Genomic DNA, 17,775 nt, shown 5'->3' with positions numbered 1-17,775 from the left:
AATCATTGACTGATTACTTCCTAGCCACTGTCCTAAGTACTGCAGATATAACGACAAATAATACTTGAGCTCTGGCCTTCAGCAACTAAGGATCTAGGAGGGGAGACCTACATAGGAATAGATGCAAAACAATATCCCCAAGGCAATTTTATGCAGAAAGAGGAATGGTTACTTCTCACTTGGTGAGGAAGGGCTTTACTGGGAAATGATGCTTGAGCTAACTTTGTAAGATGATATGGAGTTTATCCAAGCAGAAGTAGGGCCATTTTCAAGAGAGTCTGGCAGTTTCTTACAAAATTAACATACTCTTACCATATGAGCCAGCAATACAGCTTCTTGCTATTTACCCAAAGGAGTTGAAAATTTGGTCCACACAAAAGCCTGCACATGGATATTTATAGCAGATAATCACAATTGCTGAAGCTTGGTGAAGAACCAAGGTGTCCTTCAGTAGGTGAACAGACAAACCGTGGTCATCCAGACAATGGAATATTACTCAGTGCTAGAAAGAAATGAGCTATCACAACATGAAAAGACATGGAGGAGCTTTAAATGCACACTACTAAGTGGAAGAAACCAAACTTAAAAGGCTGTACACTGTATGATTCCAATTGTAAGACATTTTGGAAAAGACAAAACTATGGAGCACAGAGGATGTTTAGAAACTACTCTATGATACTATATGATACTATAATGGTGGGTACATGTCTTTGTACATTTGTTCAAACCCATACCATGCACAACACCAAGAATGAACCCTAATGTAAACTTTGAGTGGATAATTACGTGTCAATGTAGGTTCATCAATTGTAAAAATGTTCTGCTCTGGTGGGGGGTGTTGATAATAGGGAGGCTGTGCAGGTGCAGGGGCAGGGAGTATATGGGAACTCTCTGTCCTTCCTCTCAATTTTGCTGCAAACCTAAAACTGCTCTAAAAATTGTCTTAAAGAAATAAAGCAGAAGAAAACAGGTGTCCCCAGCATGAAGGCTGATCTTCCTGGCTATTCTACGGAGGACAAAGGTGCAGCTCATGACTCTCCAATCTGGTGTTTGCCATAGTTCTCACATAAAATAAGCAAACGTATAGGGAAGCAGATCCCAAACAGAGCAGGAGTCTTACTAGCTCCTGGTGAGGATGCTAAGAGACTTTCAGCACCATTGCTTGGCCATCCGAACGACATGACTCTTTGCACCTAAAGCTACAGAGGTGCTTTCAGTGGCTGCTGTCTGGGCCCGGCTTGGGGACATGTGACACACAGGTTGGGGTAGCCTGTGCTGGGGGCCATCATTGTGCCACAGCTGCTAGCCAGGGGGAGTAACTCTTGCCATAAATGCAACCGGGATCTCCGCTATCACTGCTGCCACTCCGTGGGAGTGCCTCTCCTGAGAGGAAAGAGCAAGGCCTGCTCTTTCACAAGATCACAGATCCCAGCGGCCAGCAGTGGCTTTCACGAGGACATCCACACTTTGGCTTATAGTGGAGGCAGCAGTAGTGCCGAGCAGAGAGGCTAACAAAAGCAGATGCACCCCTCAAGAGGAAAATTATCATAGCATAAACACATACAGCCATGAAAGAGATATGGGATCTCAGAGAACATCATAGCGAGCAATGAAATTAAAGTTTGTCAAAATCACGACTGGTGTATTTCCATCAAAATGGTTAGCAACTGGGTCATGGGATGATTAAGCTCCATGTAGCAGTAATTCTTCACACAAGAATAATCAGACCAAGGCCATTTATCAAAGAAAGACAGCAGCTGGAATTCCACGACCGGGTTCTACAGCAAAGGTAGGGCTAGGTCTGATGGTGCCGGAAAGTTCCATGAGGAAGACACCCCGTGACGGTGGTTAAGAAAGACTTGATGAGAAAAGCTGACCCTGAGCTTCCCCCACCACTTTTAGCAAATCTTTTTCTAAGGCTTCCAAATAAGAACTTGACTTTTCTTTGGTAGCTTGACTTGTCTGATTGCCTTTGCTGGAGGCTGATTTTTCTTCACAGAAATCGCTACATGCTCTGTGGCCGCTGCTGATTGAGTGGCTGCTGAGCACCAGAAGGCAGGCCAGGCTAATCCCTGGTTCGGGCTGGCACTGCAGCCAGCTCCACCGGTGCCTTCCCTGCCTGCCGTCTGTCTCTAAGGTCCAGACGCACAGGAAACTCACCTCGGATGGTCAGGCTGTAGGACCGATGCAGAAGTGGTCACCTCTATCCGCTCATTCCTGGGAACAGCTGTTTTGTATCAGTATCTTTATAGTATGTTGGCGGCAGGCCATTTTGCACACACAGGATCTAGATGAAGCACCAGCAAGTAGGGCAAATCAGGGTTGTGTGTGTGTGTCAATGTGTGTGTGTGTGTGTGTGTGTGTGTGCTTGTGTGTGTGCACCCATGGAGGGGTTGGGGAGGTGTATGATGTGCTTTCAAACCCTGATTTAAAAACCAACAATCACCAGCCATGTGTTAGTAATTGTGGCTGGAGACACCAAAAGACAAATAAAATGATAACTCTCTGTCCCCATCCTGTTTTCGCTTGTTCTTGATTGGCTTTCACACTTTAAATATCTATCTAGATGGAGGGGGAGCCGAGCCATGTAAAATTCTGCGAGCTGTCTGTCCCCTGTGGCACGCAGGGTGGGGTGACTGTGATCTGCTGTTAGCAATGGCTGCTGCCTCACTGTTCCCATTACCAACCGTGGAGTTCTATTCCCTGGGGGTCGCATCGGTCCCTGGGAACGTAGGCACTTATGGAGGCCTTGATTCTCTGGGGCTGTCTCAAGAGCATGACAACAGTAATGCACTCAGCACCTTCTTAGTTGTCCCAAAGGAGAAATGGGCTTCCCTGTGTGCTTGCCTTACTTAGCACAGACTTGGTGGCACTTACGGCTCATTGCTTTCTCTAGCTTCGGAACTCTTTCCTTTTGTCACTGGCATTAACTTTTTGGATGGATGGACTTTAGAACCTTGAATCTCCCTTCTAACTTAAAGGCTGTGTAAAACTGTAGAATTCCAACATTAAAATCTCATCCTTTTATCTTTCCGTTTAAATCCCTGTTAAAATGCCAGGGAGTCGAAGAAGTTGACATTTAGACTGTCATTCAGAATGTAGAGAAATAGACCAGGGAGGACATGTGCCAGGAAAACAGGAAGGGCACAGGAGGACCCCAGTCCCAAGGAGGTGGGGGAGGGAGCGTGATCTGCAGGGAGAAGAGCGGCAGACAAAAAGCGAAGCTGGAAAGTTGGAAATGTTTTCAACTATTTCAAATTATGACTAAAAATTCCACTCCAAGCCATACAGTCATCGAACTGAGTTAGTGGAGGAGAAGTTGCTAGATGGAGTTAGGAAACGAATGGGAAACACAGTCTCTATTGGAACGAGGCTTGTAATTTAGTCAGAAGGAGAAAGCTTACATGCCTGAGTGAGCCAATTAGAGCACAATTAATGTTGAAGCCGGATGCTATTAGCTGCACGCGGGGAACAGCTGATAGCGTAAGAGTTGCTCTTAGCAGGATGAGCAAGCAATCTGGCTGAGGTAGAAGTGGAAGTCTTCACAGAGGAGAAGAAATGTCAACTGAACCTTCACCGGTGAGTAGGATTTGGGTTAGCTAAGAGTTTTTCACATGAGAGAATCAATGAGAGCAAAAGTATTCAACAGATACTTACTAAGTGCCAACTATGCCACAGGTACTATGTTGAGGTTAATACCACGCAAAGATGCAGAGGCCAGAGCCCTCCCATGCCAGAGGCTTAGGGCTTGGTAGGAAATAAGGAAAATGCAGAGTCTTTGTCCGAAGTGTGGAGGCAAGAGTGACTGCAGATGGGAATGTGTATCAGTCAGGGTTCTCCAGAGAAACAGAACCAGGAGAGAGAAAGAAAGAGAGAGATTTGAAAAAATGGCTCACATGTCTATAGGGGCTGGCACGTCCAGAATCTGCAGGGCCGCCTGGCAGACCGGAGACCCAAGGAAGAGGGGACATTGCAGCTCTGGTCCAAAGGCAGTCTGGAGGCAGGATAGCAACTTTCTCAGGGACCTCAGTCTTTTTTTCTTACGGCCTTCAACTGCTTGGGTGAGCTCACCCACGTTATGAAGGGTAACCGCTTTATTTAAAGTCTACTGATTTCAATGTTAATCACCTCTAAAAAAATACCTTCACAGTGACATTTAAACTAGTGTTTGACCAAACGCCTGGGTACCATGGCCTGGCCAAGTTGACACGTGAAATTAACCATCACAGGATGGATGTATGTAAGGGACATAGGTGGATGGTTGAGTGGTATGAAAGCCAGAGCAGGATGATTTTTGAGCATTCAACCAACAGGATGCTGTAGGAAGAATAGGCTAGGGGTGTATCTAGGAGTTTGGAGACACACTACGACCCTGTTATCTTTACCCCAAGGCATCCAATGGCAACTACCCCATATCACCTTGCGATTGCTGTGTGGTTGGCATTCCTCCTCCATGGAACCAATCCACGATTACTATGCCCTATCTGGAAAGCAGGAAGGCCCAAGTTTCTAGCTTTCTCATTGCTGCGATCAGACAGCACAAGATGCATCGGAAGCTATGTCATATTTCAAAAGGCCTGTATGAATAGAAAGGTTATTTAGTTTTCAACTTTGAAGTTCTTTAAAACAATTCATATTTTCTGTTTTAGGTCGAAATAAGTAATGACATCGACTCCGAAATTCGGCTGCTGAACTTGACTTAGGGAGCAAAGCACCACTGACAGCGCCTCCGTGGATCCGACATGCCTCTTGTTCCTTCCAGAGGTCCGGCTGTGCCTCCCTGCTTTCCCACGGACCATGGAGTTATTTGGTCACAGCCTGTGTAATTATTAGCATTGTTCACTAGATGAGTTCTAGGTGCTTGGGTGGATTTTTTTTTTAGTCATTTTCTTCTTATATAAACACTTGTAAAAAAGAATGGTTTTTAGTTTTCTAACAATATTTAATGTGAGGCATGCAAAAATGAAGAAAAAAATTCTGTGAAAACCTTCTAGGGTCAATTCTATGAAATATCAGTATGTGTGGTTGAGATGTTAAGTCAGTACTGCTGACTGCTGAAGGTGGTCTAGGCCTGATGCATTTGCCTCGGCAGACATCATCTGTGGCTGTCGGACACAAAGGCAGACTCTGTGACAACTGATAAATGAGTACAAATAATGGATCCAACTTTCAGACTGAGTATGGATCATTTTTCAACACCGCAAGATAAAACATAGAGTCCTTCTTTGCTTTTGACTTCTCAAAACCCAGGACAATGTTATGGCAATCTAAATTTTTAGATTTGTGCATGATATCTCATTCTTCTTGTATTCTGAAATATATATATGTGTGTGTGTATATATATACACACACATATATATATAATGGGTACATGGAAGAGTCAAACGATTAGTAGAACCCTTTTCCCCTTAGGAGGGAATGTGGGTGTCTCCGAGGTCCATATTTTCTACTCTTCATCCCACTCCTGACACTGGTGTCAGATCTATACATACAGTTCCCATGAGCTCATAGGATAGAAATCACAACCACAGGTCTACAATCAGGAATTTGCTCTTAGGATATCCAAAAGGAGTGTGAAAATATGATGGGATTCTCTATAAATACTTCTAAAGAAGATATTCATGTTTGAACAACACCAACTTTTTTTTCTCCTACCCCATCTCAATAACCAAGAAAATACAATTTTCTGTGGAAAAAAGGACTGTCTTGAAAACACATCACGGTTGTTTTTTTTTTTTCAATTGGAATAAAATTTACATACGGTGAAATGCACGAATCTTAAAGGCACAATATGATTAGTTTTGAAAAATGTACACACCCATGTAAGCAAGGCCTCAATCAAAATGCACATTTCCATTACTTTAGAAAATTCCCTCATGCCCCCTTTCAATCAGTTCCCACATTCTCACAGACAACCACTGTGCTAAGCTTTATCAGCACGATTAATTTTGTCTGTTCTCAATATAAAGCATGTACTCTTTTTACATCATCTTTTCCATATTTGTCAATCGCTGTTTTCTACATGAAAATAAGTTTTGCTTACTTTGTTTAGCAGCCAAAGTGCACCATTTAGGACAGAGGATGTTAATTTGGTCTATGAATCTCTAAGAAGTCAGTCTAGACACCACCTAAAATTGTTATAAATTTTTGTATGTGTGTAAATGTCCTTCCCCCAGCCCCTACTTCTTCTTTTGAAGCCCATAGATTTCATGTTTAAAAATCAGAACTTGCTGCAACAAAATTTGCCCTGGTTCCTCCAAGTTCATGATAAGCCCAGTGGGCTTTCTGGAGGCCTATTTTACGTGCTAGCCTGTGGGTCCGCTCATACTCACTAACCTCCATCCCTTTTCATCCTACTGAATAAACCCAATTTCAAATGAAGAAAAAATAGCAGGGCCCTTGGAAATGGTGGAATCCAGGCCACTGCTCTGCAGCTGAGGGACCTGAAGCCTGGAGGATTTAGTGACCTTGTCCAGGGCCCTGCATCTGTACAGAGGGGCAAGAGCCACGGCCAGAGGACAGAGAACAGGGAGGGCAAAAGTTGGGGTTTGGGCCCCAACCCACCACCGTGGCCTTGTGTTTCACATCTCAGCACTGAAGCTTTCCTCATCTATGAAGTGCAACTATGATCCCTAACTCCCAAGGATGAGGTGAGGATTAGATGAAAAATTAAAAAAAAAAAAACAAACTCTGTAAACTGTGAAGCACTCCATAATTAAGAGAGGCAGTTATTATTAATAATGTCGGAACAGTAAGTGGGACCCTGTCTGGAGCTCTTGCCACCCACTCAAGAGCTATGAAAAGCCCACAGAAACAACAGACTCCTGTTTCTTAAAAAGTGGTTGAAGAAAATTGGCCATGTTTAAGCAACTGGAAATAATGCAGACTAAAAAATGCATTTTTAATTAAAAAATACCTTTTATATTCAAATTCCAAAACTAATACATATCGCTATTATTGTTGTTGTTAAAAAAGCTAAATAATATTAAAAATGTAGAAAATCAGTAAGACAGAAGGATAAAGTTAATATTCAGATGTTTAAAATTATTTCATTATCCTCACACACACACACACACACAAGTAATAGCATACTTCACATTTCACAAAATAATACAATGGTAACTTTTGTTCTTGTTTTATCTTCCTGTGAATTTGTACACACTTCTAGGATGCATTACAGAGCCCTAAGCTTTGTCTAAACGCAGATAGCAGGTTTGAGGAGGAAATCCTTACATTAGCGATTTTTCTGTGAATATTCAGTGTAGATAGGCAACTACTTAAGACGGTATATGTGTTTTTATTTTTAATCTTTTTTCTCGTAAGTGATGAAGTTATAACTGTTTCAATTTCCAACCCTAGCAATCTATAATGATTGTTCTAAAGTTCTGGAAAACTGACCACTCATCAGAAACAGGTTAGATTCAACTCCCACCTCCTTTCCTGCTCTCTTTTCTTCTCCCTGCATCTCATCTTTCTGGCTACTCTTTAGAGGCTTTGCTTACTTAAGACAAGTGGATTAAAAGAAGTGTAGAATTGTGCGACAACACTTGGCAGTTACCCATTAATCTGGATAATTCCAGCATGACACCATCACGGTTGCTGCTCTATAGGAGTGAGCATTTCCAGTTCTTGCTTTTGCCTGCTTGTCTAGAGAACCCAGTCTGCACTGTGCATGTCCAGGGTTTTCAACAAAGACATGTTCACTGTGTATACCATATATTCTTGCCAAATCTGGCTTCTCTATATGCAATTGTGTGTCTGGTCAGTGCAAGGGAAAATGAATGCATCCCTAGCCTGAATTCATTTACCAGAGTCTTACCATCTTGAGAGAGAGTGCAGCTCCAGGTTAAGAGCTCTCCTCAGAACTGATCTTGGTGAAAGTGAAGATAGGATATCCACTGTCCTTTAGCCTCTAACACTGACTTGCACCGTAGAATGGAAAATTGAAAGCCAGTGTTCCTGTTTGAGCCACCTTAGCATTGACTCTTATAAGCCTTGGACAAACCTTCCGCAGGCCGTGCCTTCTATCTTGTGTAAATGACTCACCCTTTCTTAAGTGTCTTTGACTGACATTGTGTGTCACCACTAGCAGCTGGGATGCTGTTCAGCTTAGCTTTTATTTATTTGAGCTTCTAGTCATGTTTCAAAGCCAGCCAAAGTTAAGCAAGAGAATTACAGGGAGGGTTAGAGAATTACCAAAGGTCAGAAAATGTCTTAGGGTGTGGAACAGTCCACATCAGAGAAATCTCAAATGTCTCTTAGGAAAAATCTCTAAACAACGAGTATGTTGCCAAGTATCTTACCCTTCTGCCTGCCACATAATGTGAGGGTACGTGTCCCTCAAATGAGAATCCACATTCATACCACTTTAAATCTGGAAGGTAGCTGGCTCATTTATTTTAAAGACAACTAGACAACTTGCCCTAGCAAAATATTGACTTCTTTGCTTTTTCCTTCAGAAAAAATAAATCCTGCTATTCCTATAGACCTAAATAAGGGAGGCAGCTAGCATCAAGAAACTGGATCTAACAAAATATGACAAGGCTGCCATCTGTTTCACTCAATGAAGGAGTCACTCCTGTTTGAGAGGAAGTTGTCTTCATTAGAATGAACTAAAATGTACATTGCAAAGCTGAAGAGAAGCATCATAACACTTTATTAAATTAAAAATCAAAACCCACAATTGCTCTTTTAAATATTTGCAAATTAGAAAGGAATCTTGCCAAGAATAAACAGATCATCATTTTATACCTAGTTAAGAAATTCATGGTGTCCTAAAATATAGACTGTTTTGGCTGATTGTTTTTTTAAAGCAAATATTCACTTACCATTTCTGAGTTGCTTTAGTATGTGAGTAGGAGAAATTTTATATTTGATTAGAATTCAAATGTTCTATTAATAATTTGACACTTTCACCCAAGGAGCTTTCTTTCAAGGGATAGCTGAATTAAGTAGGAAAAAATACAAATAATTGATCTTTTAAAACTTAGAAACTTTTGATGTCTGGGAATTTTTAAATATTTCCTTCTTTTCCTTCTAATTTAAGAGTGATCTGTAACCTTTGTTTGATAGAAGGTCTGTTGAAGTGTCTAAGAGTCATGTTCAAATATTGGTGATAAGTAGTTCCACAACTTAAGAATGTTATGCCCAAAAGTAGAATGATGGAGGAAATTACTCCTCATGTAAATGCATGGCATACAGTGTAGAAAGGAAGCTGGTGTATTTTAAATATTAGAAGAATATATCTATTAATAAAGAATTCTCAAAAATGGAATTATCAAAAAATTCAAAATTTGTAAGTAGCATTTTTTTTCTGCCTAAAAAAGCTTAGTTTCTTTATCGAAGACCAAGAAAAAAGTGCCATTTCTTGAAGATTGATAAAGCCTCTTAATATTGGTATTTGTAGAAAATCTAGTGTCAGGTGAAAATCGAATCATCTTCCTTGAATTTACATTCATGTAAAGACCAAGAATCATGTTGAATGTGAAACATTTAAAAAAGTGAAATACTTGAAGAATATAAAACATACTTTGGCTTGAACTTGAGAGCTAAATTAAGTAAAAAGAAGAAAAGAATAGAAGGTAGAAAGGAAGGAGAGGGAGGGAAGATGAGATAAAAGAAAGGGAAAGAAAAGGAGTGAAGAGGGAGACAGGAAGGAAGAATTCAAAATTAAAAGTCTACTTAATTTGGATTTGAGCAGCGTCAATCCTTAACTCAGAGTTTTGTTCTTGTTTCTTTGATTGACTGAAATCATTGAATTACTTTTCCATTTAAGGCATGTTTTCCTTTCCTCTTCCAAGTCGCTAAGAAATAGTTTGAAGAAACGAATAATCTGTGTAGTTCTTTTTGCATTTGCTTTGTCAAACAACCTTGTCAGTCTGGGAACATGTCAGAAGGTGTGCACACTACTTCTGCTTACGTCTCATTGGCCAAAACTTGGTTCCTCCCAAACTTTGCTGCAAAGAAAGCTGGGAATTGTAGTTTTTTATTCTTAATGACCTGTGCCCATCTAAAAATCAGGGGCTTCATTTCTTCGTAAGAAAGAGAAATATGTATAGAAGAATGCCTAGCTGTCTCTGCCACACAGTTCAAACTAATTGATATGATTTCTTGGGATAGTGTTTTTATGTGTAGTACTTTAATTATAACACAGTATAGAAAAATATACATACACGCTTCAGTACTGTGAGGAATCATTACATCTGTGAAATAAGAATTTTTGCCTCACTTGTTTCTTTATCTGGTCTTTGTGGTTAGAAAGAAAGAAAAATGAATCTGCAGCACAAGATGGTTCTGTGTTTCCCATAATTCTGCAGAGTGTAGGTTGCCTTTTCTTTTCTGGGAATTGAATCTAAATTTCAAGAGCTGATCTGATTTATTGCTTGGTCCTCACTGTCTTGCTACAATAATAAATTACTTCTTTTATGGTCATAACACTTAAACTATTTTATTTTGGTAGGACCTTCTCTTCTGAAATATCATTTTATAGTCATTCAACTTGACAAACACATAATGGACCTCAGTGCTGAAAAAGGTGGGGCAGGATGGATAAGTGAGAAGGATTTGATCTTTCCTTTTCTGTTATTGTCTCTCCATAAAAGTTGAGCCTGTTTTTACCTTCATCTATTTTTCTTCAAGAACGTAATATTGGCTAGAGTAGAATGAGTATTTAAATTCTCTAAGAAAAAATATAATTGGGGAAAAAGTATAAAATTTTTTGGTAACTATATTTTATTATATACTCTTCCTAGGCTTGTTTTGTGTGTGTGTTTGTGTGTATATGCACGAGAGAGAAAGAGAGAGACAGAAGCAGAGAAACAGAGATATCTTTAGGTACCACTTATTAAACAATATCCCACAAAGTTATTTCGGTCACTGAAAAATACTGGTTACGTTTTCCTAATACCTTGTGCCTGCAAATCTGGCAGTGACCACTGGTGATTTAAACAAGATTGGGTGATTTATTCATGTTGTACATGCACATCTGCACACAAACTTCAACAGTTGAGTATACCATTTTCTAAACAATCACATTGTTAAAATGTGCCATGTGACCCACTTCCTTAGATGATAAATAGAAAATGATTATTTTAGGACATGAAAGTTAAAAGAGATAAGATGTCTACTACAATATGCTGTTTCTCTATAAGATAAAATGTTAGCATTGAAAAGGACCCCAGCAATTCCATTTGCCCAGTTTACAGATGAGGAGACTGAGGCTGATAGTTGCAGTGGCTTTTGCCCCATGTCCCATCAGGGCTGCTATGAAAGTTCTCGGTCCAGTCTTCTTTCCTCTACATTTGGTGACCATCACCTGTAACAAGTCCTGACTAACCCAGGCCTTTGCTGCTGACCCCACCATGATGCCTGTTTTGCCAGGGCCTGCTGTGGCCCCGGTTGTCAAGGCTGCAGGACAGCCATAGAAAGCCACCTGCTGTTGGCTCACTGCCTCTTTTCCTTCTGCTCCCTTGTGAGAATCAGAAAGTCACCTTCCAGAGGGCCTTTGGCTCTTGTCTTGTCTTTTCTTTGCTGTTTTTCATGTTTGCTTTTGTCTTCTCAAGGCAAATAAGAAATTTCAGACCTCAGATCACTATTCTTTGCTTACCGAAAGACAGAACAGCTCAGTCCCAACTGCCACCTTCCTCTTTACTCTTGGTTTAAACACACTGACACGGGCCCTAAACAAGCTCCTGATGTTTTTTCACTAACCAGCATGAAGATAGCTTACTTTTAACGGCTGAATGTCAGTCCCTTCTAAAAATTGTGTTCCTGAGGAAGTTATTTTGCAAATGAATTGCTTAAAGTCACTTTTTAACTGCCTTATGTAGCTTCATTTCTTTTATGCCTCTTTTTAAAGGGGATTACTGTCTTCTCTTTCTGGCTTCTTAAATCAATTTTAAACCTTAAATAGCAGTTGTTGAATGAATTTTTACAAAATAGTTTACTGAGATCACATATCTAATATGAAACCAAGAGGCTAATCATTGCAATTATTCCCACTGAATTCATATAATGATACTACAAATAAGAGCATTATGTATGTAAATGTTAATTAGCTTTCTGGTTCCTTCATCATAACTTGCACATTATGTTATGTAGTCTTTCTTTGCATTGTCTAGGGTTTTTGTTATTATAAACCATCATATTTAACCCAATTAATGAATTTATTAATATTTATTTATGTTCTTCTATAGCTTTTAATTTTTGTCATGTCTCTAAACAAGCAAAATTGTTCTCTGTGCATGACATTTTTAGGCAAAATATAATGTATGGAGCACCAAATTAAATATCTTTTCAGAATAGCATTTGGGGCAATTCATGTGGCATACTTAACTTGTTTCTATAGGACAAGCAAAGCTTACTAATTCCATTTATTATTTTTAAAGCACTTGTTTAGTGTGATGGACCTTAAAAAATCAGTTGATTGGTGTTAGACTTTTTAACATCTCAGAGAAAGGCCGTTGATAATGGAAGCCAAATTATCTAGAATTCGCCCAGAAGTCGAGATCCCTTGGCCCTCTGTAAGGTTCTCTTTGTGCTCCTAAGCCTGCAAAGTCTTTGATGTCTCTGAGCTCTGGTTACATTGGTCGCATTAACCTTTGTCAAAAAGGAAGCTTGAGTAGTGGTTTCAGGGTAGGGTTGAGAAGACAAACTCCTGGGCCTCTTCTTCTTTCCTTGTTTGTTATAGGGCTCATGGCCACCAAACTTCCTTGACTTTATTCTGCCCAAGCTGCTCTTTTCCATATCTATAAATATGTTGCCACATAATAATTACAGGCTTTAAGAAAAATGGAGAGTGTTTATTAAAGTTTCCTTGCAAATCTATGAGGTCATATGACAGATGCTGCTGGAAGGCCAGTCTTATTGGCATCAGTGATAATTGTAATAAGAATATGTCTAATTTTCTTTGAAAGACGTAGATATTCCATTTTTCATCCTGTCTAATTCAAAGGAAATTTGGGTGTTAACACTTCAAAATACTTTTACGTCTGTAGGGAGTAATCTGAAGTGAAAAGAATTAATATCCACATCAGTTCCTAAAGCAAAATGCCTGACACAGAATAACAAAGCTATTTCTCATCCTATGGTGATAACTTACAGGTGAGCACTCCCACCGAGAACTTCTGATCTGAAAACACTAAGGACTTTCTGCCATTGGAGGTGAAACAAGACAAAAATGGTCTTCTCAGTTGTGCTTACTTTTCAAATATTTCTGAGACCTCATACATAACAAGAACTCTGCTACATGGCAACTCTCATCTATCCTGAAGATAGATTTCTGTTTCTGCGAACCAGAAAACAAACAAAAAAAGGTCTCTGACTATCCCAATAGATTTTATAAAAGTCCATACTCTTAAACTCTTGAATTTTATTCATAGGAAAGTTCTGCAATCCTTTGTTTAAGTCCTGGCTACTCTGAACTGATACAAAATTCTAGTTATCTTAATGAAATAATTTTCAGGCACATAACAGATTAGAAGCAGAAAATGAGAAAAGTAGATATTATATAAAATAGCAGAACCATTGACAGTAATTAAACACACTATCTCTAACTAAAAGAACAGAGATAGAAAACTAATATAAAAATCTAAACCACAGTTATATGAAGATAATTAAAGTAAGAGCCTGTGGCCAATGCTGACTGTATGGCTTCACAAAACAGAATTTTATTCATATCATGATTAATTCAGATTATCAATAAAAAATATTATTTGTGTGAACTAAGAATAAGAACCCCTTTCTAAAGATAGTTTCCTTTTATCTGTCCTAAAATTCTATTAATTAATGACTTTTATCTAAATTAGATGCTTTACTTTCACCTGCTGGTAAATTTTTTCTGATAACCATACAGATATTCAGTGTCTACAGTTTGAACAGGCACCCTTTCAATGTGGCATAGCTATTTCCTGCAGAACCTACACACACCAGTATGTGGTGGCATTGGTCATCACAGTTTTCTTAAATAATTAGGTTGATGTAAATCACATGTTAGAAGCCTCTTCTTTAAAAATGGTTCAAAGGGCAAAGCATCAGTAACACCACAGACATCTATCATGCATGTTCTGAATAGGCAGTGTGAGAAGCTATTTCTGGGGGAGAAGAATGAATAGGTTTTCAAGATTGTGGGCCTTGACATTAGTTCTCTGGAATTTTCCCGTTTGATAAATTTTCCTCCACCTGGAAGTTGCCAAAGTGTCTCTTCCAGCAGAATGCCCTGATTCTTTTCAGGTGCAAAGACATCAAAGTCCTAGGATATTTCACAGCAAAGGGAAGTGTTTACAGAAAGCATGGGTGTGGCATGCTTTCTCAGCGGGAAGTAGTCATTCTCCACAAGATCTCGCCTACATTCAAAATAAGCTTGCTTCTTCTTGGCACGTTCTTGGTCTGTCAGCCCTCTGTAAAAGGAAATTTCTCTGTTGATATTAGCAGCTTATATGAAACCGAGACATGATTTTTCCTCATTCGTGAATAAGACTGATTTGCTCTCTGGTGTGTTAAACTGGCAATAACCAGAAGATACTACTGATCTAGAAGTTTCACTGCAGGTAGCTACCATACTAGCATCTGATAAGCCGTCTACATGGGCGAGACAAGATTAGATGACTTTCTTCAAGCCATACAATGTACCGTATCCACTGGCGGCAACTTATGGCTGCTGCTTCCTTCTTTCGAAACACCCCTACCGTGCACTTAGTATGTGAGAGGTACTGTGGGGGCACTAGAGATACAAAGCAAAATAAGAACAGACAGTCTGCCCACAGGGGGCGCAGAGCCTAGAGGTGCTGGTGCAATAACCCTTAAGGCCCTGAGCAAATGCCTGATCTGCACGAGCTCCGATTAGAGGTGCCAGGGTCACCACCTAAATAAAAACAAGAACAAAGACTATATGATTCTCTCAATAGATGCAGAAAAAGCATTTGACAAAGTCCAACACACCTTTATGATAAAAACTCTTAACAAAATAGGCATAGGCAGTTCATACCTCAAAATTATCAAGTCCATTTATGACAAACCCACGGCCAATATCATACTGAATGGGGAAAAATTGAAACCACTCCCACTTCGAACTGGAACTAGACAACGATGCCCACTGTCTCCTCTTCTATTCAACATAGTGCTCGAAGTCCTAGCCATAGCACTCAGGCAAGAGAGGGGTATTAAGGGCATCCAAGTGGGGGCAGATGAGATCAAACTCTCACTCTTCACAGATGATATAATATTATATCTAGAAAACCCCATGGATTCATCCAAGAGGCTCCTAGATTTGATAAATGAATTCAGTAAAGTCTCAGGTTACAAAAATCAATATACACAAATCAGAGGCATTCACATACGCCAATAACAGTCAAGCCGAAACTCAAATCAAAAACGCAATAGAGGTGCCAGGGCTTTCCTTCCAGATTCTGAGCCCCACCCATCCCAAGAGGAAGGAGGGGCTATTTGCAACGTTCCTCTGTCTCCCAACCAACACCTGTTCACTCTATGACACTAAGGAGCCACTAAACCCTAGACGTCCCCATGCATCTGGGCAGATGCGTGCCACAGTTTTTGTTGTGACGCTATATAAAAGAGCAAATGGACAGACAAAATAAGTGCCCTATTGCTCAGGATCTGAGTAACAGATCCGAGAACTCCAGTAGCCCATTTTAAACAAACCAAAGCAAGTCTGAAAGACCTCTTGGGTTGCATTCAAGACAGCAAGTCTACAATAGGGCTGCTATCTGCTTCAGTGGGACCAATAGACATTTGCTTGTTACCTCTGTAGTGCCACAGGGACGACTTTGATCAGTTAGTGTTTAAACAAAACCACACAGAACAGGTAACTAAAAGTAAGGGAGCTTGCTAAAGGAGGAAAAGCAATGCCATGTAACTACGGCATAATTGCAGGTAAACCCATAATTGTTTATTAATGTGTCGGAAAAACTGGATATCATTGTTTTTATTATTATCAAAAGTGCAATAGTAATTTTTAAATGATGAGAATCACTCTAAGCCTCTTTACGTTGCTGTGTCCGACGGAATGAAAGCGAGTTTGCTCTCATGTTTGTAATGCCAACTCTGCCATCTTATGGAAAATACTGGAAGTACCAAAAGCATGTCATTATATTTCAAAGGCAAGGATTGCTGGTAAGAAGACAGAGCGACAAGAACATTATACCTTTTGTCTATTTCTACATGTTTCTAACTTTTAACATTTTTTACCAGCAGAAATCATTTATTGAACAATCTTTCAACCTTCAACCTTAGATTGCTTGCCTACCAAGATGTCTCTCCACATCGACACTGGAACTCGATGTAAAAATCTTGAATGATATTTTGTACCAATATGAATTTCTACTGTCCCATAACACTGTGTAGTGACTTCACTGTATATTAACTTCTTTTCTACAGACTTTTGAGCTACCAGATAAATTAATTGACAAAGTAAAATCCTGTCATGAAAGTATCCCATATGATGTTGGTAGCCTATGAAAAAAATGAATGTCTTTTTTCTTACACACACTGGTAACAAGACTTGTTTTCACAATTACTTTTTACGTTTTTTGTGTGTATAATACCTGTACCTTATGCTCATATTCTAAAGTGACCAAAAAGTGTTATTTAATAGAAACTACATACATTTTTTATGTCTCTCCGAACCCTTTGATTCTGGGTAAATTTACAATAAGTTAGCAGTAATAGACTATTCTTTTCGACTATGAATAAAAATGTACATTGAAGTAGACGACGACTACTGCTTTTGCTGTGTTTTTCCTCATTATAGTATGTATCTATCACAGTGCACTTGGAACAGACATGCGTCTCAAATGTCCTTGCTTTCTTCAGGTTTCAGGGGGTTACCCCCTATTTCATTCACCAATAAAAGTCTCAGACTATATGTCCCTCTGCCAAGAATTTCCGAGCACCCTGGAGAATGTCCAGATGCTCTGAGATTGCACCTGGGGACCTTGCCATGGCTCACTGCAGACAGCTGCTCTGGTGTCTCTGCCGCGCCTGGGACTGTCCTAGCCACCTCTGGCCACTGCGGCTTGCTCCAGGCTGCCACACTCCAAAGGAGGAGCGCTCTTTTGATTTCCCAAGCAAAGCTGAAACAAACCTTTGTAACTAACAAATTTTACTGCAGTTGGATTGATAAATATGGGTATTATACCACAGAAAAGGAAGCCTACAGTAGGTCTCGGGCACCGGGGAGCCTAGTCACTCTGCATTCACCTCCCCAGACCGGTCTCCCCCAGCTCCTCCTCTCTCCTTGCACGCCTGCCCCCCATCTGCTTCCTCACTTGTGGTTTCTTCACAGGCTCCTGGTCAGGTCGCCAGGTCCACCCCCACGCAATCAGGAAGTAAAATCCTCTTAACATCAGAGTACCGTAATCTCCACAGAGAGTATTCAAGAGAATACTGTGTTGTTTACATTGTTTAATAGAACATTTAACATCTGCCCTGAACCATCTGCCCTGGGAGTCCATCCCAAGATAGGGCTTTCTCAAAAACAGTGAGTGAAATTCGTCTTGAAGCAATTCCTGGCACCTCATGGTGAGGTCATCGCAGAGAAAAAAAAAAAACGTTCGTGTGGCGGGGGTATTAAGGTATATGAGAACTCTAGGTACCACTTTTGCAATGTTTGTGTAATTCTAAAACTACATTTATTAAAAGAAGAGGAGGCTTGCTTCAATGACATCTCCCAGATTCTACCCTTAGAGATGAAAGCACAACATCAAAAATTATAAATGTTTTGCCCTGTTTCCATTTGTCAAAGATTGAAATATAGTCTTG

General features: G+C 40.0%; 1 protein-coding gene across 1 annotated transcript in view; it reads left to right on the top strand.

Annotated features, from left to right (window-relative positions):
* Window positions 1–16,635, top strand: part of NKAIN3 (sodium/potassium transporting ATPase interacting 3) — a 671,237-nt gene extending 654,602 nt beyond the window's left edge. Inside the window, exon 7 of the mRNA XM_020288813.2 lies at window positions 4,650–16,635. Within this exon, the coding sequence (XP_020144402.1) occupies window positions 4,650–4,703 (54 nt within the window). The 3' untranslated portion in view covers window positions 4,704–16,635. The remainder of the gene's footprint in view (window positions 1–4,649) is intronic.
* Window positions 16,636–17,775: the final 1,140 nt, after the last annotated feature.

This window comes from Microcebus murinus, chromosome 7 (assembly GCF_040939455.1).
Source record: "Microcebus murinus isolate Inina chromosome 7, M.murinus_Inina_mat1.0, whole genome shotgun sequence".
Classification (NCBI taxonomy): Eukaryota; Metazoa; Chordata; class Mammalia; order Primates; family Cheirogaleidae; genus Microcebus; species Microcebus murinus.
Note: the sequence above shows the minus strand (reverse complement) of the source record. Positions and strands in the feature narration are given on the sequence as shown.